At 56.3% G+C, this 23,206-nt stretch overlaps 1 protein-coding gene across 2 annotated transcripts; it reads left to right on the forward strand.

Moving 5' to 3' along the window:
- Positions 1-700: 700 nt before the first annotated feature.
- RABL6 (RAB, member RAS oncogene family like 6) lies at positions 701-21,730 on the forward strand. Of its 2 annotated transcripts, none has more exons than XM_072984566.2 (15): positions 701-1,237; positions 7,436-7,570; positions 7,806-7,853; positions 9,904-9,956; positions 10,285-10,376; positions 10,584-10,724; positions 11,395-11,500; positions 12,578-12,681; positions 13,403-13,761; positions 14,249-14,408; positions 15,561-15,791; positions 16,242-16,584; positions 18,028-18,202; positions 18,897-18,955; positions 19,602-21,730. In XM_072984566.2, exons 1-15 carry the CDS (start codon positions 1,108-1,110, stop codon positions 19,821-19,823), a joined length of 2,358 nt encoding a protein of 785 aa, XP_072840667.2. In that variant the 5' UTR covers positions 701-1,107; the 3' UTR covers positions 19,824-21,730. The 2 variants fall into 2 exon arrangements, with proteins under 2 accessions (XP_072840667.2, XP_078238769.1); XM_078382643.1 differs by lacking the exon at positions 701-1,237 and adding an exon at positions 7,045-7,063.
- The last annotated feature ends 1,476 nt before the right edge of the window (positions 21,731-23,206 follow it).

Consider the following 23,206-nt stretch of genomic DNA (forward strand, 5'->3'; position numbering starts at 1 on the left):
CACACAAGCTTGTGGAAGGAGGCATTTATTTAGCAATCTTACTAAAAACTGAGTGGACAGAAAGCTGAAGTGCAATGTCTTGCAACATCTGTGTGTAAACCATGAGCAGGAGATGCCATTGACCATGTGCAGAGTGCTTTTCTCGCTGTGTTGCAGACTTGCACCCCACACACTGGGCTTTGGGACATGGGAAGTTTCTGAAAACGAGGGACACCAGGCACCCAAGTAGGCGCCTGGAGAAGTTTTCTTTCAGTCTCAAAATACACCCACGGTCATGTCAAAAGGCAAGCGTTTGGCAAACGCGAGAACGAGCGTGTGCGCCTTGTTTGTCCCACGCGGACCACCGTAGGCAGCGGGCTTTTCTTTGCGTCCCTGGTTGCCTAGAAACGAAACCAAGATGGCGGCGCATGGGAATCCGCCTTCTTCCACGTGTCCTTAACGGCTTGCCGTAGGCCACTCTTCTGCTGTAGACGTACATTTATGAAAGCAATAATAAGCATGATATTACTGTTTTTAAGACTACGAATAATGTTCCTATTACCACAGCCCTTTCTCCTCCTCTCTCGTTCTCGGATTTGGTCGCCCATGAAAGGGGGAAACGAGGTATCTGGGTGCTACTTTGTCCCTGACGGGCCTCCGCGGCCCCGCGTTTGCCACTCGCCCTGTCCCTCGCCGCCCACCGTAGGCCGCCGCGCGACCAAGATGGCGCCCCTTTCGCTCGCGCGCGCGTCCCCCCTCCTCAGGAATGTCCCTCGCGGGCTGCCGTAGGCCGGCCTCGCTCGCCCCGCGCGCGCCTCCCTCCCCCCCTCGCCTGGCTGCTCGGAAACAGGGAGGGAGAGCGTGAGGGCCGAGCCAAGATGGCGGCCGCGGCGGAGGCCGGGCCTGAGGCGGCGGCAGCGGGGAGGGCTCAGGCGGCGGGAGCAGCGGGGCCGGGCCCAGCGCGGGGGCCTCTCCCTCAGCGGCCGGGGCCGCAGGCCATGTAACGGGCCTCGCCTCCTCCTCCTCCTTTCCTCCTCCTCCCCGCCCCTCCTTCCTTCCTTCCCTCCCTCACTCCTTCCCTCACAGCCAGGCCGGGCCTCCGCCCGCCCGCCCGCCTCCGCCGCCGCGATGTTCTCGGCCCTCAAGAAGCTGGTGGGCTCCGACCAGCCCCCCGGGCGGGACAAGCCCATCCCGGCGGGCCTCCAGTCCATGAACCAGGCCCTGCAGAGGCGCTTCGCCAAAGGGGTCCAGTATAACAGTGAGTGCGGCGGCGGCGGCGGCGGCGGGGGGGGGGAGAAGGAAAGAGGGAAGGAGGTCTTTCCCCACAAAAGGGGGGGGGGTAACGGAGTGGCAACGCGCCGCCGTTGCTCCGGGGCCCCGTTCCATCCTCGTTACTCGTTACTTCCGCTTGGCAGAATGGGACTGCCCTGAGTAACGTTTTGGGGGGGGGCTAGAAGGAGAGCGGGAGGGAGGGAGGGAGGGAGGATCGGGCCCACCCTTGCCCCCCTCCCCTGTTAAAAAGGGAGACCCCGGAAAGCCCCTTTCCCACCGACCCTCTGCTTCCCCAAAGGGGGTCCCCCCCACGCGTCCGTGGCAGCCAAACCCCGGGAGCGCCAGTGGGGGGGGTCTCGCTTTTAGGGCGAGCAAGAGAATGAATGGGAGAAACGTCCAGGGTCGCCTTATTCGCCCCCCCCCCGGGGCACTAGAGAGCCTTCCAAAAGAGGCCCCTGGGTTTGTTTCAGTGGACTCTTTTATATTTTTTTATTATTATTATTATTATTATTATTATTATTATTATTATTATTATTATTATTATTATTATTATTATTATTATTATTATTATTATTACTGCTACTGCTACTGCTACTGCTACTGCTGCTACTACTACTACTACTACTACTACTATTACTGCTACTGCTACTGAAAGGGCTCGCCATTCCTTCTCTGAAATGCATAGAGAATCCGTCATTCCAGAAGTTGAGGTAGAAATCCATCCAGGGAGGTTTGGGGCCAGGATGTGGAGCGGGAAGCCAGAGCAAACCGGAAAGGCAGTGAAAGTTGGCTGATTTAAAGGACCAAGTATTTCTGCAAACGGATTGGGAACCACAAAAATCTCTTGTGATCATAAGTGTGTTCCCCACCTGAGTCTGGGTGGGTGTCGCTGACCCAGCTCCTGTTTTGAAAAATGGGCCTTTAATACCCATCAGTACCAACGTTGGTGCTCCTAACGCAACCCTTTTGGCCATACAGTATCTGCATTTCCAGCTATTTTGGAGGGAGCCGAGATGGGAGAGAGAAGGATTTGCAGGAATGGGGGAGCCCATATTGGTGGAGGGGACAGTCTCTTCTGTCAGAGGAAAGAAGGAATGGTTACATTTTTTATCCTGGGATGCTTTAATCCTGCCTCATCTACTTTACAGGATTGTTGTAAAGGGAAGGAGAGCAGAGGAAAACTTCTCTGTATTTTCCCTTCTTTATCCACCTCTCCTTTATATTTGTACCCGATTTTCTCACAGAAGTCACACACAGATCTTTTTGTGCCCCTTGGAGGAAAAAGACACAAGCAAGCTCATTAGTGTTACTGAATTTAGCCAGGTCGGAGCCAGAATAATTATTTGCTGTACGGAAACCAGAGTTTGCCCCGGGTGCATAAGGCAGCCCATGACCTAAATACAAAACAGTTGCCCCTTTTGATTGAGCGGCAAAGTCTGTCTTAGGGTTTGAAAGGCAAATTGTAGCATCTGCAGTCTGCTTTTGGTTGCAGGGGAGAGCAGGGGGTCAGCTGTCTTCAAGGGAGGTGAATAGACAAATATGTTGCTTGTCTTTATTGTTTGCCTCAGTGAAGGGATGGGTCAGTAAATAAATACTAGCTGCAGAAACAAGAAGTGAGTAGGTGAACAGAAGACGTGAGGGAAGGGCTCCCTGGTTTGAGGCGAAGCATCTTGCTTTCACTTTTAGAAATGGGCCAGTGTTTCTAATCGCAGGGATGGGATCCATGGCACAGAAAGCAGCAGCTGGGAAACCCAATCTTGTATCTGTGCCCCCTGTCTGTATAGGCAGACGCCCCGTCTAGACCCTTTGTGTGGGAAAAGACTTCTGTGGAGGAACCCACATGGGAAGGAGTTTCTCTTTTGAGATTCCAGCAGCTCAGCAGGGAGCGGGGAAGTCTGCTTTTGAGGAATTGCATCGCCCAGCCAGCTGTATATGTGCCATCCTGGGGTCACAGAGGTGGGAGCAGGCAGGCAGGTTTGCAGAAGCAAGCTTGCGGTTCTCTTTTATCCACTGGAGCATTGGAAGAAAATCCTTGATGGGTGGGTGTGGGTCCTGAAAGCTTGATCGGGGGCCACCCAGAACTTCAGATGGTTGTTTTCCCAGTCCCCTTGATCTGCAAGGGCGCCCCTTGTTTAGTTTCCTCCTCTTCTGTCTTCAGGAGACGGAGGGGGTTTAGCAACGAGGCCTTTGCTGTGTCAACACAAGCCGCCTTCCGTGTCCTTGATGTGGCTCTTTTGCAGTGGGAGGGGTCTTGGGATTCCTGGCCTCTTTCCCTGGCTTAGGCATGACAAGGATCATGCATTGCACACACCAACTGGAAACAAAGGCCTGTTTGTTTGGGTGGAGCTTGCTTCCCAAGGAAGCTTGGAGGATGAGGAAGCTTGGAGGACGGACCTAGCTTTCAGGTGGTCGCTCGCAGCTCACCGACCACCGGCCACTTGGGTTTTGCACGGCTTGCAGGTTGCCCTTCCAAAGCTGCCTTTCGGCACAGCATAGAGCAGGAATGTCTCCATGTTGTAGTGATCTCAGAGAGCGCCTGAGGCCACCCTTTGAATGATGTCACCTCTATTGCCAACTAATGCTCGGGTCGAATGGGGAGGTGGCATTCCTAACTCCCTCTCTTTTTCTGCGTTTCCGTCTCTCTTGGGGAAGCTGCAGATCCAAAGGCTTTTTTTGGAAGTATTCTCATCGGCCTCTATTCAGAAGGGCAACTGGATTATGTCAGCAGCCTGGGTCTCACAGCAGGACGAATTCCCTCACATGCGCTCATCCTCAGGACCTGCCTGAATCTCTGCCACCACAACAGAAGAAAAAAAACCCGACACCCCCCCCTCAAGAAAGCAGAACTGCAAGCTTTGGAAATCTCTGGGAGTGATGGTTTGCTTTTAAAGCCACTCACAGGGCCCCTTGCACCGTTTAACCCCTCTGGCCTACCCACCCAAGAAGTGGACAGGCAGTTACGTCCTGGGTTGGTTTTTCTAGCTCTTTTCATGGGTGTGTGGGTGTTGGTGTGTTGGGGCAGCTCCAAGTGAGTCTGTGGGTGTCGGGGGGGGGGTAGACTGGCTGCTGGAGCTTGCCCATTCCTGCACTTCCCTTGTGGCTCGTGAAAGCCACTGAAGGCCAGCTGAGCCAGTGCCTCGGCCACTTTCCAGGGTGCCAGGAGCCAGCTGGGTGCGAGGCGGATGCTGGCTGGACAGGACGGGACCTAGTGTTGTGTTCACACACCGCCACCTCCCTCCCTCCTCCTCCTCCTCCTCTCCCAAGGTTTTGCTGCATTGCCTCCAAGAACCGGCTCTCGTTCCGCTGGTGTGCGTTATCTGAACGCTTGTGTTCCAGCCGCTATTTTTAACTGCAGCTTGCCCTCCTTGCCTTGGCAGAGGCGCTTGCCTGTTTCCATAGTAACCGTGGCTCAGCCGCTTCCAGAGAAGAAAGGTGCAGATCAGGGACAGGGCTTGCTATCCTTGGGATGGGCTGTACATCCTGAAACTGTCTGTCCGTGCGAGGCTCCCAAACGGAATCGGTGTCAGCTCTGCTCCTAGGAGCGGGGCAAAGGGACGGAAAAGGGGAATCCCGACTTTTTGGGCACGGAGATGAAACTCAGAAGGAGCCAGGATGGAGAAGGCGTCCTTCCCCCACCCGAGAACTGCTGTCAGTCAGAGCTGGCCATATAGGCTTAGAGGGAGCCTCGGTTAGATGTGGCAGTGCAGCAGCTTTAAGGTTCCTCTTAAGGTCTGGAGAGTCACTGCGTAGATGGAGCTGGTGCTTAACTGCTCCCTGCAGCCGGTCTGTGTGGGTTGCTCTTCGCCAGCGCCAGTTTCTGCCATCTGCCAGCTAATCGGGTCACGTGACTCCCGGAGCTTTGGGGCTCCACTCTCAGGCTTTTCCGCTGTCAGTGTTCGTGTTCGTCATCATCTGGCAGGACCCCCCCCGACCAAGACGGGCATCGTGGCGCTCCCCGGGCATCAGGGGACGAGGTGGCTTTCTCTGCTGCTCTGGCACCCTCTTGCTCTCCTTTCTTCTCTGCACCTTGCTTTTCCTGAGCTAGGATAAGGCTCTGAGAGAGGTTGCTCGGCAAGAATAAAGCAGCACCAAGGCTAGTGGAGGCAAAGGCATGCGGGGGGCTTTGGATCCGTGTCTGTGTGCTTTTCGGACGGGTGGTCACAGTAAGGAGGGTTTTGAGGGCAGGGCTTACGGAGGAGAAAGGAAGCCTCATTCTGCCTCCTCCTTACCTGAAGAGATGAAACTCTATAGTCTTCCCAGCTCATAGACTTCTTCAGGCTGGCCATTTTTGGTTCTGCTTGGCGTGATGGGCCCCATGGCTTGGGGGTTGTAGAGCCCGTATTTTGGGGGCTCTGCTTTCCAGGCTGGGGAAAACGAGACCCCTTGCACAGGAGAAACCTTCTTTCTGTTGATGCAGGTATGACTATGGGGCTGGATGGGTTAATCATGATGGGGTCGTGATTAACCAGGTACAGAAAAAATTCCCTTTTTCAAGTGACAACGGTTGGAATCCTCCAGGAAGCCCATGGCCATCCTGGCTGGGGGATTCTGGGATCTGTAGTCATGAGAACAAAGTGTCCTGTTTTCGGGGTATGATGAGGCAGCTTTTAGATGCTCAGTTCAGGCCCGATTCATGACGTTGCCAAGGTGGCACTGCTTCTGGAGTCCGTCAACGTTCTGCTGTGGCGACTGGGCTCCTTTCCGCCATAGAGCCTCCAAACCTGACGCGTGGCTAACGGTCAGGCCACTGAAGGTGGACCTGCCCATGCCTTGTCCTCGTGAACGGGTCAGTCCGCCTCTTGGAGAAATGTCCTTGGGTCACGCCTCCGTTGCAAGGCTCAGGGTGAGGAGGGGGAGCAGAGGAAGTGGGCTTTCTTCTTTTCTCATCTGTCCTCTTCAGAGCCGTGGAAGTGGTTTCAGAGCCTTCACAACAGCCCTGCTAGGACGCATGCGGCCAGAAGTATGAAGCTGTGTCGAGGAACTAACTTTGTGAATGAGCTGGAAAGATAAAGCAGAGCAATAGCGTGCTGCTTCTATACCGGCCCATAATACTTAAAGCACTCTCTGGGTGGTTTACTGTTTAATTTACATTGCGCCCTCCCCTGGCAATCTGGGTACTGAGCCCAGCATCAAACTTAGGTTGTGAGCAGAGTCGTTACTGCAGTACTGCAGTTTAGCCACTACGCTATGAGGCTCCTTGTGGAAGTATTCACACAAGGCTGTTCCAACTGGGCGGGAGTCCTCAGACCAAAGTACATTTCACTCTGTTTGCTTTTCTGTCCTGCCTTCTGCCTTCCCTCCAAGGAGCTCATGAATGTGTACGTGGCTGCCTTCTTCCCCATAGGACTTTCAGTCACAACAACCTCCCTAGAGGCCAGGCCAAGAGAGAGCGTGGTTGGCCCGGGGCCACTGAGTCAACATGGATCTGTCTCTAACCGCTCCCATACACTTCCCAGCTCATTCACAAAGTTAGCCCTTCGAACAGTTTAAAACCTCTGGCCATAGGCGGTCTGATGGGGAAAGTTAGGGAGGGAGTTGAGACACATGGGAAGTTGTAGCTGAAGTCCTTGCTGTAGCGGTTTCTGCAACCTGGGAGCCTGTGTGCATATGCACGGCCTGCCAAGGCCTCCAGGAATTAAAACAAAACATCCTGTTCTGAACAAAAACTTCAGTAATGTTTGCAGATACCAAGTTCTGGCAGGGGTTATAGCCTGATCAAAGAAATGGTAGTTGCATTTCGAGTGGATGAAATGAAGGCAGACGTCATTCACGGAATCTGAAAGAGGCTTATCCTTCTGAAGGGGAAAAAAAAGTATGCTTTGCTGACAGAATTAAAAGAGGCATATGCACAACCTCTCTTTCTCTGTCTGTCTCTCTCTCACACACATAATTTGGAGCTGCTCAAACGTAGGTGGCTGGTGAATTCTTCATTTTGTCCAAAAGGAGAAGCATTTGTATTAAACTTGGTTTTGTGGGGTGCTTTTGAATGGGAGGATCAGTTCTGTGCCCTGTGGGCTTTGTTGACATCGGAGCTCCAGAGAGAGACTCTTTATGAGCTTGACTGCTTTTTTTAAAAAACACAGCCTTGGAGGGAAACGGCGCTTGCAACCACAGGCTCTGAGCTTACAGGTGGTCTCCCCCTCCCTCACCTTTGCATCTCTCTTCTTTTGCCTCTGCGGCGCAGTGAAAATTGTCATCCGTGGGGACAGGAACACAGGCAAGACCACGCTGTGGCATCGACTCCAGGGAAAGAGGTTTGTGGAGGAATACATTCCCACACAGGAGATCCAGGTCACCAGCATCCACTGGAATTACAAAAGTGAGTTTGATTGTCGCTCGGTGGGATGTGGAAGCATCCGACGGGGCCACGCCTGCGCCCCTCACTTTCCCTTTCTGCCCCACCTGTGGCTGTTCCTTGGTTGGTTCGGGGCAGACGCTGCCACCCAGCTCAAGGTCTCAGGCCGAGGCCTGCCTGATGGAGGCTAGATGGGACTCATTTTGTGCCAGGCCCCTCTGCTTCTTCCTTAACCTCGTGTTTGTTCTTCCTCTTGTAGCCACTGATGATATTGTCAAAGTTGAAGTCTGGGATGTTGTTGACAAAGGTAAGGCTCTCTCTTTCCTGTTCTGATACGACAGCTGCCTAAGGCGAGGGTGCCTGCTGCATCTCTGAAAGAGTTTGTGCTCCAGCCTTGCCTCTGCCCAGTGGAGGCTGGGGATTCCTTTGGATTAGAAATTGCTCCCACTTCAGAGAAGCAGAAGCAAACTGCTGGCCTTTAAAGAGGCTGCCTTTTGCCTCCCCGGGCGAGTTACCGTCCTGACCTTGTCTTCTTCCCCAATAGTGATCAGGAAGCACTATGAAGTGGGCTCTTGGGAACACGGATCATTCATTGCACTTTCCCTCGAGTGAGTGTTGGGCACCTTTGCGCTCCTGGCTGCGCGTTGCCCGACAGCGCCCATCAGCCCCATGGATCAGTGGAAAGGGATGGAGGGAGCTGTTGTCAAAAACACGAGGAGGGGCGAAGTATCCCTGTTCCCCCTCTAAAAGGAGCTTTTCTCTCTTTTTTTTTGTATACAAGTGAAGTTGTGGTTCCATTTCTTATTTTTAAAAACTGCCTCTCTCCGAGGCTGACAGAATGCTGATTCGGATGCAGCCCATGAAGCATTTGGGGTGGCTTCCATGCCTGATGGAAGCATCGTTTAAAAAGGGGGGAACTGTGTGTGTGAGAGAGAGAGAGAAAGAGAGAAAGAGAGTGCACACGTGGGTGGGTGTGAGACATCCCCCTTGTTCCACCTCTCTCTTCCCCATTGTTTAATGTTTTTCCATTTCATGTTTATCGTTTATTGTTTGTCTTTCATTTCCTGCTTTCACCACCGCCCATGTGTTCAGGTCAAAAAATCAACCTCTGGGACTCCTTGGGTGAGAGGAATTGTCGATGAGCTTTCAACCCTTCCTTAGCACCTCAACCCCCAGTTTTCTGCATTGGCAGGCCTTGGCAAAGCCAGCTGAGGGCAGGGTGTATGTGTGCGCGTGCGTGTGTGATCCTTGCCTCAGCCTCCCCTTTTGCCTGCCTGCCTGCCTGCCTGCGTGGTTTCAGTGTTTCACCTGCGCCCTTGCCATGCTCTCCGAAGCCCAACCAGAAGCATGTGCTGCAAACTGGGGTCCGAGTGTTTTCAAGCTTGTAGTGGCCTTTTCCTGCCCCAAAAGAAGGCAGATGGACTCACACAACACAGTAAGAGAACGGGCGCGTCCACATGCGGGAGAGAGGGCCTTCTCTGCAGAGGGTCCTCTCCCTGGGAGATGAGGGTCCCTGGATGTCCAGGCTTCTGCCCACACCTGCTTCCTTTCAGGGTCAAAGTAGTTCTTGAGGACGACAGACTTACTGAGTTGTGGAATTCCATCTCTCTATTCGTGGCTTCAGATGGTTGAATTCTTTGCAAACATTTTATGCTGCTCATTGTTTTAAGTTGTTTTCTTGTCTCTTAACTCACTCTGAGATTCTGGGTGGTAGGTTGGGATTCCAGTATGCATCTTAATCCTTAGCGTCGTCTTAATAAGAAGCTATTAGCCACTTTTGTAGTGGCTCCAACCCCTTCTTTGTCCTCGTGGGACAACATGTAGACCCAGCCTGAGCTTAAAACCTGTGGGTTCCTCCCAGGGCCGAGACATCCAGCGACAGCCTGGCCGGGAAGGATGGGGGGGAAGTGTCTCATGGCTCTGATTCCCCATCGAGTGAACAGAGGGCGTGTGGAGGAAGCAGTTGTGCCCGTTGCGGCTGCCATCACCACCCACCAGCCCTGGGGGGGGGGTTCAGGTGGGGCAGGGTGGGGCTTCCCCAGATATCCCCTTAACTGTCGCTCCTCAGAGGAGATGCCACCCTGGCAGATGTGCCAGGAAAGACCTTGGCCCTAATCCTGCCGCGGCTCCCAGCCAGAGCCGAGGCCTTCTGTTCATAGTGGAGTTGGGTGAGGCAGCACATGCAGGCAGCCGGTCCCCTCCTCTCTGGTTGGGACTGGCTCTTGGGTTCAGGCTAGTGTCTGTCAAGGGGCTGCTGAGCGCCGCGTGTCTTACACCCTCTTCACGTCATTTTCTTTTTGAGGTTGCCCTTTCAACTACCATTTCTCTGTCTCTCTCTCCCTCTCTTTTTTCAATAGGCAAGGGCAAAAAACGAGGGGACGGCTTGAAACTGGAGAACGACCCTCAGGATGTAAGATTCCCCCTTCCAATCCGTTCTTCCTGGGATCCTCACGTGGCGGAGGTGGCAGTGGTGGCACGTGGGAGTCTGCAATCCCACCCCCACTGGCCTCTCGGGGGGGGGCTGACTCCCACGCGGGATCACAAGGACTCCCTACACGGTTGGGGCCACAGGGGGGGCAGGCAGGCCGGCTGCCGAAGAAGGGAGGGGGAAGGACACCGAATCCCCAGCCAGTTGGTTTTATTTCGCAAAACATTTTGGGGACCATTACCTCCTCCTCCTCCTCCTCCTCCTCCTGTGGCCACTTGAGATGCTCTTCTTTTCCTCATCCCCCCCCCAGGCAGAGGCGGAGATGGCTTTGGATGCCGAGTTCCTGGACGTCTATAAAAACTGCAATGGCGTTGTGATGATGTTTGATATCACCAAGCAGTGGTAAGGGAAACTGGGGGCTTAGCCTCTCCCCATCTCTCCCCCCCTTGCAGATGTTCTCAGAAAAGCAGAATTCTGCCCTCCGTGCCAGTTTTGGGTGGGGGGGGCACAAAGCCTTGGAATGCGAACTAAGAGCAAATGGTGGTATCTCTCTCCCTGCCCCCCCCTCGCCTGGGCCTCTCCCTCCCGCCTGCCTCCCTTTCCATCCAGGACCTTCAACTACATCCTGAGAGAACTTCCAAAGGTCCCAAACCACGTCCCGGTGTGCGTGCTGGGGAACTACCGGGACATGGGCGAGCACCGGGTGATCCTGCCGGACGACGTGCGGGAATTCATTGACAACCTGAACAGGTGAGAGCCTCGGCCCGGGGGTGGGTTTTGGGAGCCCAGGGCTTTTTTGTGTGTGTTCCAACCCCAGCTTCTGCAAGGAGATGCTGTAACCAGAAACGAGACTGGCTAGGGTTCCCCTTTGAGCTACCGAAAGGAGGCGAGACTGGAGGGGTTTCGAGGGAAGGCTTTGTCCATGGGGTGTGTGTGTGTGTGTGTGTCCATCTCCCAGCCTTTTTGAGAACAACGCTTTTGCTTTCTCCTTCTCCCCACCCTCCACCCCTGCCTCTGGTTCTATTTGGGTTTTGATACAGCAAAACATGACCTGCTCTGCCCATAGTGAGGTTTCGTTAAGTAAGGAATGCCTGAACAAAGCCAGAGGACCTAAGGCTGCAAGTAGCCGGGGAGGGTGGGAGCGCTCGGGAGCTGCCTTTCTTCCTCTGGCTCGTTCATGAACTGCCTGCCTGCACCTCCTCCTTTTCCCCCGGAGAAGAGCTGGGAATAGCCTAACCACCTCTTGCCACAGGCTGAATTGTCAGCTGCGATGGCAGGCTCTCTTTCTCTTTCTCTCTCTCTCTCTCTGTTATCCTGAGCTATGAGCTTACTCATCGATGAGCCAGGGTCCCTTCCCCCCTCCCACTCACGCCCTTTGTTTTCCTTTCCTTCCCCCCCCCCCCTTTCGGGCGCCACGCAGACCTCCTGGCTCTTCGTACTTTCGCTACGCCGAGTCTTCCATGAAGAACAGCTTCGGCCTCAAGTACCTCCACAAGTTCTTCAACATCCCCTTCTTGCAGCTGCAGGTAAGGACGGCCCCTCCTCCTTGGAGCCAGAGGGATGCCCGGATGCCAAACCTCTCTGGGGATCCTTGCTGTCGGCACCCCAGTGCTGTTGACCCATCTTAGCATGTGACGATTGGGAGGGCAGGAGAGGACTCTCTGGGAACAGGAAGGCTGTGCTCCAGTTATAAGGGATGAGCAGAGGGAGAGAGAGAGAGAGCAGCAGCAGCAGCCAAGAGGGCAGGATTTGGGCTGTGGAGAAATTCATCTAGCCTCTTCACTGAGCCATGAAGCCTGTTACGTGACCTTGAGCCTTCTCTCGCAAGCTCTTGTCTGCAGTTTGCCAGCTTTAGCCTGGGCATGCTGATGTGGGCCCATCCCTTTCTCCTGAGTGCCCCCCCACCTAATAGCTGTTTCCATCAGAGAAGAAGCCCCACTGTATTCTCAAAGATCTCTGGATCCCTTCACAACCTTGGTCGGTCCTAGGAGCCCAAGAAGCCACCTCTGCTGCTTTCTCTTGTTTCCACCTCGGTGGGCCTTTTTAGCCACAGGGGCCAGACTTAGGATTTGAGCCGTCTTCCTGCCGCTGAAAATGCCCACGCTCCAGAAATCAGCCAAGGGCCCTTTCTTTATTTCCATAACCTGCTGACAAGGTTCCTTCCAAAGAAATTGCAGGATTCAGCCTTTTTCAGATTACGGACTTTGGGGGTGGCGGCGCTGAGGTGAGCGGTCCCCGGAGCCCGTTGGCCCTGACCCTTGCTGCCTTGACCTGTGTTTCAGCAAAATTTGGTTTCTGGTTCAGTGTGCGCCCCCCCCCCCAGCTTTCATCCCCGGCTTGTTGTTCAAAATCTGGCCGAGGTTTGCGCCAGGCATCCAAGGGCTCTCGCGAGCACTTCTTCCGCCTCCTCCCGGTTTTTCCTTTCCCTTCCTCGGAGGGCTGCTGTTTAATTCATGGCCTGCAAAAACTCCAGTAGCGATAACCAAGCACCGACACCAGATCTCTGTGTACATCCAGCCGGCCCCTGGAGAGATCGGTTTCACCCCCTGCCCTGCCCTGATCCTCCCTCCCTTCCTCTCTCTCCCTCCCTCCCTCTCCTCCAGCGGGAGACGTTGCTGCGGCAGCTGGAGACCAACCAGCTTGACATTGATGCCACGCTGGAGGAGCTCTCTGTGCAGCAGGAGACGGAGGACCAGAACTACGAAATGTACGTCTTTTTAGGGCAAATGTTGGGTGGCCCCGGAGGCTGGGGGTGTCTTCCTCCTGGCTCCCCCGTACACCCCCCCGTCCCATCCCGAGAGCGGCCCCTAACTTAATTGCCTTGCAACCTACTTCCTCTGCCCCACCAAAGATGGTTGGGGACAGTCGTTTGGAGAGGACGAGGGGTGGGGGTGTGTGTACTTCCAGCAAATAGGCTGCAGCTCCTCTCCACCGAGCTGGAGGGCTCACGCCCAGAGTGCCACATCCTGCTGCAGGCTCAAGACAGGCAGCCACTTTCCCGGCCCCCATGCCCTCCTCCTCCTCCCAGACAAACCTCCTTTTCCAGCCGATGCCCAGCCTTCCTCTGGTTCCGGGTGAGCCATGGGCAAATGCTTGGTTCTCCCTGGGCTATTTTGTTCAGGGAGAGGGGAAAGTCTCCCCTTTCTGCCTCCTCTTTTGGCCTCGCTGCAACCAAGGGTGTGTTCCCCCCCCCGGGGATTCCTTTGGGCTCCCCTCTGAGCCTGCCTTTGCTGTTTATGGCAGGGTGGGCGAAATGCAGCCTGCCCGATACGGTGGAGGCGTCGCTGCCATCCTTTCCCTTTCCCACTGACTGTGCTGGGCGAGGGAGTGGAGTCCGAGAGTGTCTGGAGGGCTCCCTTTTACTCCCCCTCCTGGTCCCTGGGGCTGCCCTAATCTTGTGGTCTTTCTTCTCCCCCCCCCCCAAACAGCTTTCTTGAAATGATGGAGGTTCGCAGCCGCGGGCACGCCTCGCCTCTCGCCACCAACGGGCAGAGCCCTTCCTCAGGCTCCCAGTCTCCGGTGGTTCCGCTGGGCAACGCCTCTGGGAGCTCCAGTCCCAGCACCCCGCAGCCGCCGCTCCCGTTGCCGCATCAGCAGAGCCCTGCGAACCCGTCCACCTCCCCGGAGCCCCTCGTGCCTCAGCCGCCAGCCCCCGTGCCCGAGACCCAGGCTCCCCCATCAGCTGCTGCCCCGACCGCGGCCACGGCGGCCCCGCCTCCAAAGCGCAGCATCATCTCCCGCCTCTTTGGGTCCTCGCCCGCCCCAGAGGCGCCCCCTCCTCCCCCAGGTCAGTGCATCCCCTGGGGCTTATTTCTGCTTTTCCATCGGCAAGGTACAGGCCTGCCCCTTGCTCATTCTTTCCTTTATGCGCAGTGCTGGCCTAATTCTGTCATTCGGCCATCTGGTCTTGCTTGGTCGCGGTCTCCTGCGCGCCTCCCCACTACCCCAGACTTAAACAGGACACTTCTTTTCAAAACCAGCTCCCAAGTTCAAGGCAGAGAGGTGCTATGTCCTTCGAGCGCAGTGACCTGCGGGCCACAAGCGGCCTGCTGAGACCCTCTTTGCAAGCTGTGGACCCCCCACCCCACCCTCCATGTTTGGGTTCTGAAGGGATGGGGCGGGAAGGAAAGAGGGAGGTTTGGGAAAGCGCCAGTCTGCACCGTTCCTGAGGAGCTGGAGGAAAGGAGAGGGACAAGGGGGTCGGCCCCTACCCTGGGCTCCAACTCTGATGGGTCAAGGGGGGTCATGACTTGCATCCCCCACTTCTCCTGCAGACCCCACTGTTGGCGCTCCCCCGGCTGAGGCCCCCGTGAAAGTGCAGAGCGTCGAGGATTTTGTCCCCGATGAGAGCCTGGACCGCAGCTTCTTGGACGACTCGGGCCCCCAGCGGGAGAAGGGCCGGCTGGCCACCCGAGCCCGCGGGGATAGCGACAGGTGAGGAGAGCACAGCTGGAGGGAGACACCCTCCCCCTGCCTCCTGCCCTTGGGTTGGGGGGGGCTCTGAAAAGCTGCCCCTCCTTGACTCACGGGTCTGGCTCCACTCCGCGCAGCGTCCCTCCGCTATTTGTGCGATTTTGCGATGCAGAGGAAAAAGGGCTTTGCTGGGCGAGGAGGTTGCGCGTGGCGACTCCTGGGGTTTCAGTGGCCCCGCAGGGCCTTTCCAGCTGATGTTCTTCAGAAAGCCTGGCGTTTGGGGAGAAGGGTCTGGACTCACCCTCTTGATGGGCTCAGTCTGCAGCCCCACCTCCAAAGGGGGCTTTCCTGAGGGTGTGGTCCTGTTGGAGTGTGTGTGTGTGTGTGAGTGTGAGAGAGAGAGGTAGCTGTGCTGGCCATTCAGGCCCTGAGTTTTGGACTGCAGAGGTTTCATTGCCCGGAGGTCCCGTCAGACTTTGTTGGCCTCCCACCTCATCCTCATCCTCCCGCGCACGTTTTTCTACCTGGCTGCTCCTCAGCAGAAGTGAGGGGGGTGCAGGTGACAGCCTAGGCTTCCCTTCCCTTCCCCACCCCTTGCACTGACCCAGTTTGCTCACTCCGGGAGCTACCGCTGCTGTCATTCTAGCAGTTGGGGGAGGCTGGAAGCATCATCTTCTGGAAAGCCAGCAGGGAGCCGAGATTTGCACGGAGGCCTCTACGTGGACTGTGGAGAAGGTGCAAAGGGATCACTTTCCCTAACTTTCTCCCCAATTCCTGCCTGGCTGTTCTTCCCCCGCACTTTGCCTGCCTCTGCCTCTTGACCAGGACAGCTCGGAGGCACATTCCCGGAGACTTTCAGCTGGCAGAAAGGGGGTTGCGTATCACCAGGCTTGCAGCTCCCAGACCCTTCCCTCCGCAGGCTGAGCGGAGCCCAAAGGGACCCCCAGGGCAACACGTCTGGCACCCTGGCGGGAAGCCCGCAAGAGAAAAGCCCCTGGCTTCCTGAGTCCCGGGAGAGTTGCCTGCCAGGTAGCCTCCCCCCGACCAGAAGTTACTTGGGGGGGGGGAACCCTTTGGGTAGGAGCGGAGGCTTCTTCTTCTCTCGAGGTCGGCCGTCGGCCCACACGGCCTCCCCTTCCCCAAGGCGTCACTCTGGCCGTTCCTTCCTTCCAGCGACCGGGATGGTCCCGGAGGGAATCCCCTCGTGGCAGGCTTCCAAGATGACCTGGATGTAGAGGACCACTCGGCCCACAAGCCCCCTCCCATCCCGGAGCTGGTCCCAAGCAAGAACGTCACCCTGTCGAGCGAGGAAGAAGAGGAGGAGGGGGAGGGAGAAGGAGACGAGCATTCCAGGTTCACGGTTGCAGCGGATGAAGACGTTGGGGTGGAACCAGAGACCAAACGGTACGAGGCTGTGGGCTTGGGGGAGGCAGGGCTGGGCCTGGAGGGGGGGGTGGCCGAGGGGCAGCCTCTTCAAAGGGGGACAGGGAGTCCTGCTGCAGGAAGCTGGCTTCTCCCTCCAGGGTCATGTGGGCTCTTTGGGCCCCTTCAGAGCCCTCCCCCCCCCTCCGAGGCATCTGTGCTCCATAGTCGAGAGTCCATGCTGTCTAGCTGTACGGCTGCCCATCTCCTTTGGCTTCCCATCTACTTAGCTTGGGGAAGCCACACACCCTCTTTCCCTGTTTAAATGGGGTTTGGGGTCTCAGTTTGGAAAATACAAATGATTTCTTTGCCGTGATGCACCATAAGCCTCTCTTTTCATATTTGCAAGCTCAAGGGAGTTGGTGACCAGGGAGAGGGGGAGGAAGCGGGATCTGACTTTTCTCCCCCATCTCTCCTTCCTTTTTTTTCCAGATCTTCCAGAAAGTCCTCCAGAGCCGCCAAGCTGACTGTCGCCTCCACCAAAGCCAGTGACCTGACCTCTCCGGTGGGTTTTCACCTCGGCTTGGACCAAAACAACAGCTCCTCCACCTTCTCTGGGGTTCCTCTCATCCCGGAGACGGCTGCCCTGGCAAAGCAGGCCCCCAAGGCGGCCCCTTCCCACGGCAAGGCCTCAGTGCCCAAAGCCGGCAGGGAGGACAAAGAAGAGGCATCGGAGAGCGACTCCGAGGGACCCATCGCCACCCAGATGCTCTCCTTTGTCATGGATGACCCGGACTTTGAGAGCGAGGAATCGGACAGCCAGCGGAAGAGACTGGTAAGTCCCCCTCTGGCCTGCTCAGGCGGTTGGGCTTCCGAAAGGCCAGTTCTAGACATGCAAGTTGCCCAGAGCCTTGCTGGGCTAGTGTCCTCTCCCTGCGTTCCAGGAAAAGTGTTTGGTACCATGCCATGGGAAAGGGGCCCTAGGCCCTTCTTGCCACATCCGCCTTTAATTGTGTGCCAAGAGATCAGCCTTCGGGGAGCAAAAGGGGGGGGAGAGCTGAGACCCAATGCCTCTGCCAGTTTCTCTCGAGGCAAAGCAGCTGTGCAGACCGATGGCCCGTTCGGAAGAGAGGCATCTGGCCGTGTCTGCTTCCAGCAGCGGGCTGTCCCCGGGCAAAGACGAAGAGAGCGGGAAAGTGAGAGAGCCACCTTCTCCCGTCGCACAGGCTGTGTGAGCGCACTGGGCAGATGGCAGAGCGACGGGAGGTTCCGTCCCAAACGGAAGCAGGAGGAGGGGAAGGAGAGTACCATCTGGGGCTGTAGAAAGTGGGCAGTGCAGAGAAGAGGTGGCAGAGACTCAGCAGCTGGCGGCAGGATTTCTAACCCCCCCCCTCTGTCTCTTTGAGAGAGAGGCTGTGAGCAGTGTCTGTCCAGACCTGACTTAGCAGGGGAGCCATCCTCTTGAGGGACCGGTCCCTTTCCTGCTCACTCAGGTGGAAGGGAGGGAGGGATGACAGAGCAAAAGGACAAGCGCAGAGCTTGGGCTGGCTTGCCTGCCCGTGTGATTATCATGGGATCTGCAGCCTCCTGGAAACCTTGAACCGCTTGGAGGACTGTGGTTGAAGCTGCAGAAGACAAACAGACACCCCCCCCCGATAAGATTCTCTCCCAGAAGCTTTTCAAAGCAGCAGCGTGGAAAGCCATTCCAGGGCTCAGCGGAGCCCTCCCTCGGGGCAGGGGGCTGGTTGGGGGTTTCCCTGACGGGACCCATTTCTCCTCCTTGGACAGAGGCATTGCTGAGAAAGACCATGGCCTTGATTCATCAGAGTCCGGGAAGTTTATGCTCAGACCAGAGGTGCAAAGGCATCTCTTCTTACGAGTTACACCTCTGCAAATCCTTTTGGCCATGCTGGCTGTCCAGTCTGGGCAGTAAAATAAATCAAATGAGAAGGGGCCACTCTTCAAAGCTCGAACGGCCTCTGCCTCCGGTCCCTCACGCAGCCTATCAACAGCGGCCCTCCCTAGCCTCTGTGTCAGCGTGCCACCAGACACCCCCATTTGGGGGAAACACAGACAGGGGCAGGTCGCGCTCTGCTTAGGGAGAGCCCTGGGGGGGCACCAGCCACTTCAGCCAGGGATGCTGTCCCCATTTTGGCTTGGGCCTGCCTCTTTCCAGCAGGCATGCTGTTCAGGCAGAAGCAGGGCAGCTCCTGCCGAAAGGTAAGATGCTTCGGCCTCCTGAGCCCCCCCCCACCTGGCCTGTGTTTTTGTCCTCCAGGAGGATTTCCCCGTGCGAGAGGATCTCTCAGACATCTCAGACGAGGAAACCCCTTCCACTGCCTCCTCGCAGCCAGCAAAGCCCATGATCCACTCCTTCAAACCCAAGAACAACGACTCAGACCTCTTCGGGTTGGGCCTGGAGGAGCCGGGCCCTAAAGAGAGCAGCGGGGAAGGTGAGTGGAGGGAGGGAGGGAGCGAGGGGAGGACCCTCTTCCCTCCCAGAATAAGCCAGTCAGCCCTGGTGGGGGTGGATTTGCGGGGGGGGGTGCAACCTGCTGTGCTCCAGGGATGCAAGCTTTAGAGTTACACCTTTCCCTTCTTTTGCACTGCATGGGTTTAACAGAGGGAATAGAAACACGGGACAAAGATGTAAAATTGAGATTTTCTTTGTCGGGGTTTAGTCTGCTCCCTGGCTTCTCTCGAGACTGCAGGACTCTCTCTGGCCAGTCCCAAGAATTCTGGGGAGGGACGAGCAGATGGTTAAGGCGATCCCTCTGCCCCACTCCCTGTTGACCACAGCACGTTGCTTCCCCCCATTGGAAGGCTCGGTGTTCTGTCAGCCTCCCAGGCAGATCTTGCAAAACTGCAGCCGCATTGCCGTTGCACGGCCTTGCTGGGCTCATGGGGAGAAAAGCTGTCCTTTGAGTGGCTGTTTGGAGGCGATACAGAAGCCCGGCTGTCCGGATCATAGGCTGTAGCCCCTGCTCTTTCTTCCTTTGGAAATGGGGGTGGGCAGGACTCTCTGCCTCAAACAAGGTCGGCTTTGCCATCCTCGGCGCTGCTGCCAAACTTACTCAGGTTCACACTGTCTGTTTTTGTCCCTCCTCAAAACCCGCCCCACGTCCACCCCGCCGGACTCGGTTGCAGATAAAGAGAAGCCATCCTCCAAGGAGAAGAAGAAGAAAAAGAAGAGGAGCAGCAAAGAGGTACATCATTGGCTTCTTTCACCCACCATCTCTTACCTTTATATCCCGCTTTTTCTGCCATACTCCTAGAACCCGTGGCTGGACAGAGGTGTCCCTGTCCCTCCCCTCCTCTCCTAGTATCCTCACAGCAACTTTGCAGGAATAGGTTACCCAGAGGGGGGGGGCTGGCCCAAAATCAGTCAGGGGGTATAGAAAAAGACCTGAGAGAGAGAGAGAGGAGGTCTGGAAGTGGGAAATGCCCAACGAACAAGCCTGTCATGGCAGGCTTTGTTTGGTAATTGATCGTCCGGATTTCAGTGTGGCATTCCTTTGAAGCCTCATTTCACAAACACCTCCAGCGCTCTCCATCTGCTTTTCTGCATCAATAGCGTGCTTTCGGCACTTGTGATGGGCTGACTCTCTCTCGTCTCGTCTTTCTAGCCCCAGTTTCAGGGCAGTCCCCAAATCCTAGCCCAGCCAGCCGCTCCCCTCGTCTCCTGCCCATATGCAAAACGCTACCCTTCTGCGCAGCTGACGCATCCTCTGGAGAGACAGAAAAGTCGGCCCTTTGGGGTTCAGGACCCTTGCCTCCACCTCCCAACCCCCCCGGTGCCCGTTTTAATGGACCACTCCCTGTTTCCAACAACCCCCCCCTCCCGCTGTGCAGGAGGAAGAGAAGGCAGCCGCGAAGAAGAAGCACAAGCCGAAGAAAGCCAAGGAGAAGGAGGAAGGGCCGGAGGAGAAGGAGAGGAAGAAACGGAAAAAGCCTCGTGGCGGGGGCAAGAGCAGCCAGATCGACGAACTGGAGGCCTTCCTGGGGGGTGGGGGGGCAGCCGCGGCCGGGGGGCCGAGCAAGCCGCGGGGGGGCGGAGACTACGAGGAGCTGTAGCCCCCCCCAATCCGTCCGTCCGTCCGTCCTGCTGCACTCATTTTGGCAGGCGCTCCCCATCATGGGGCTCCTCTTCAGGTGGACTAAAGCAGGGAGCTGAAGAGCAGCAGCCGCCTTTCCCACGCATGCCCCCCCAAGACGCACAGGAGGGACACCCCCCCCCCGAGAGACCTTTGGGGCGGCTGTGGAGGAGCTGCCATCAGGCCTGGTTGGCAGTGGCGTTCCGCTCTGTGTGTGTGTGTGTGTCAGGCTGAAGCATCACTCCAGATCTCGGCAGTGGGACCATTTCAGTAGCAGCCTCTTGGCCCTTTGGGGGGCCAGCCTTGCAGGACGGGACTGTGCGTTGGCCGAGGAGCAGAGCCCTCCGTCGGCTGTGGGGCGTTCTTCTTCCTCCTCCTGCTGCTGCTGCTGCTCTTTGCGTGCTAGAAATCATGTCTAATGAATGGATCTGTGCTATTTTTTTACCAGAGAAGCGCTTATGGACTGTCTCGGGACTGTCTGCTAATTGGAGAATTTTATGTGAGAAGGAGGGGGGGGCAAGGTTGGGGACCCAAAGGAGGAGGGGTGAGAGAGAGAGGATCGGGGAGGCCTTTGCCAGTCATTGTCCAGAGGAGACCCCTTTCCCTTTGGTTCTGTGGCCCCCCCCATGGCATTGCCAGCCCCGGCGACTCCTGTCGAGAGAGAGAGGCGTAGCGGATGGCCCAGACTGACTCCCGTCCGCTTTCCCCTTCGCCCCTCCTTAGGCACTTGTCTCTGGCGTGGCCTGGAAGCCCTTTGTGGTGCCACAACAGATCACGGGGGAGGGGGCATCGTTTTGGGGCTGCAGCAAAGGTGGCTCACGAGGGGAACGATTGGGAGGTTTGGGCCAAGATGGGCCAGGGAGGAGGGAGCCCCCCTCCTCAGATTCCTCCCTCTCTTTCTCTCCTTCCTGATTTCCATTCCAGGAAGATTGAGCTTCCCATTCCATTTTTCTTCTCTTTTGTTGCTGTTTTTACTCTTGTTTTTTTTGGAAAGACTTCTCAACCTCCTCGGCACCCCTCCCCAAGTACTGCTCTATGTTTGGGCCCGCGTGTGTCTTGGGGGGGGGGCTTTGGAGCCTCTGCCCCACCATGGCTGGACCGTTCTCTGCCCTGGCTTGCCTAAGAGCAGTGTCCAGGTCTGTTTGCATTGCTGTGCCCCCCCCACCTCCACTTTCCCTGTGAAATCTTTTTCCGGGAAAACTGGCGATCCCTCGGGAGTGCATTCCAAGCTCCTTCCGCTACCGTGTGTGTGAGTGTGTGTGGACTGAAATTGGGGATTCTGTCTTCCTTTCTTTCCTTCTTTCTACGTTTCTCCATCCCTTCTTTTCCCAAGACTGTTTTCTCCAGAATTCCTGCCTCCTCACCCCCCCATTAGGTGAATGTGCTCTTTCTCCCCCTCCCCCACGTTCTCCACGCCCTCCACCCTTTTTGAGATTCATCATCCTCTCCAGCAAGATGCTGGTGAGAAAAAACAATCCTCCCCCTCCACCTTTGGCATATCCGGTGCTGCCTCCCCGCCTCCTGCCGTCTTACTGCATGAACAGGTCAATTAATCATCTCAGGTACTACTTCCATCACCCCTCCTTCCTCAGCCCCTCATTGTCCACCCTGCTGGCCACGAGGGGCAGGGGCCGGGTACCACGGAGGATTGGAAGGCCCGGGCCCGTTTCTTTCACGCTCCCCTCGAAACGCTTTGGTCGGCTGTTTCTCCAGAACCCAACTCAACAGCTGAGCCCCACCAATTTCTAAGCCAACGTTCCATCTGCGACCCCCTTCTTTCTCCTTTCTTATTTTGCTTTGGGGTGCGGGTGGAGAACCGGCCACCCACCCATCCCCCAGTGGTGCACTCCTCCGTTCCGAATTATAAAGCTCTCAGTTGTACAACTACTTTGCGTGTGGTTTCGTTTGTGGGTGTAGTTAAACGGTGGAACTCCCTGCCACAAGAGGCAGAGTGTGCTGCCGGCTCAAACAACTTTAAAGGCTGATTAGATAAATGCCTGAAGAGACGGGCCCAATCCAAGGCAGACAAACCAGGCCGGGCATCACCACCTGTGTCAGAATTAGCTTGCTTCTCCATGTATTTGTTTGGGGGGGCAGTAGGCAGAGGGCCATCCCGTCCTGCTCTCGCCGTGGAGGGGCAAGGCAGAAATGTTGGCTCCGTGAGTGAGTTGTTCTGTTCATGCCCACTTAAAGCGGTTGGGCTGCTGGGAATTAAAGCCGGTGAACTAGAGCCAAGGCTAAAGGTCAGGGCTTTGCTCTGTACATGCCCAGAGGCAACCTGCGGGGTCCTGTCTCGAATCTGCTCTTCCTTTTAATGGGCGGCTGTGGGGTTTTCTAATGGGGGAGGGAAATCTTGCCCTTTCTCCACGGACGGCATGGCTTAACCGCTTTTCCGCGTGCCTTTTTGTGCAACCTGGAGGGAGGGACTCCCCGGAAAGCGAGTGGCTTGGTCAGCACAGGAGCAGAGGCCGGCTGAAGGGTCAGGCTGGGGGTTGAGCAGGCTGGGATCCCTCCAAACCCTCTTCCTGCCTTTGGGTCGTTCTCGATGGGAGTCCAGTTATCGATTTGTCCGCCCTCCTGGCTTCCAGAATCGGAGACACCCCCCCCCAAACGCCTGCCCAGATCGGTTGATGCTGCAGGTGGAAATTCAACAGGTGTGCTTTGCTCCTTTGGGGTCAATAATATCTCTGTGGCCTGATCCCGGGACACAAGAGCCCTGCCAAGGAGGATAAGATGGCAGCCTCACAGGAGGTGCCCAGCATTTTCCACCTGTGTGTGTGTGTTTTTTTTTTAAAAAGGACTCGTTTCTCTTCCTTTGCTCTTGCAATGGCTTGTATATTTTTCATTTCTTCATGATTAATTTAGTTTAACGCCCCCACCCCTGGGCCTGCAGTCTAGAAGTTGTGTGCGTATGCACGTGCCGGAGGCGGGGGCGGGCACGATGCCAGGCAGTGGGTTCTGTGCCACACGTTGTGGGCAGAGAAACCAGCGCCAGGTGGGAGACGGCGTAAGCAAGCTTCCTTGGCCAGCATCTCCGAATCCTGCCGGCACTGGATGCCAGCTCCTGCCCGTCTTCCAAATAATTAAGTGTATTTTTTGGGGGGGGGGGGAGAGAGCAGGGGAGGAAATGGCTGCATTGCTCATTCTCCCCCATTACCATCATCCTCGACCACATGTGGGTCCCAGCTGTCACACTCCGTGGGCTTTGCCGAGCCCAGAGACTGATGATGAAATGACCCCCCCCCCTCCATTTTGGAGAAGAAACGGGGCCCTATCCTTGCCCTCACCCACTAGACTTTCAAAAATTATTTTTTTCTCTCTCTTTAATGACAGTTTTCATAATTCTCCCCCACTTGCCAGCCC

Source organism: Pogona vitticeps, chromosome ZW-PAR (assembly GCF_051106095.1).
Source record: "Pogona vitticeps strain Pit_001003342236 chromosome ZW-PAR, PviZW2.1, whole genome shotgun sequence".
Classification (NCBI taxonomy): Eukaryota; Metazoa; Chordata; class Lepidosauria; order Squamata; family Agamidae; genus Pogona; species Pogona vitticeps.

Coding starts and splice junctions, on each gene's coding strand:
- RABL6 (XM_072984566.2), top strand. CDS start 1,108: ATGTTCTCGGCCCTCAAGAAGCTGGTGGGCTCCGACCAGCCCCCCGGG. Junction 7,571..7,805: donor CATCCACTGGAATTACAAAA/GTGAGTTTGATT, acceptor TTCCTCTTGTAG/CCACTGATGATATTGTCAAA. Junction 16,585..18,027: donor ACAGCCAGCGGAAGAGACTG/GTAAGTCCCCCT, acceptor TTTGTCCTCCAG/GAGGATTTCCCCGTGCGAGA.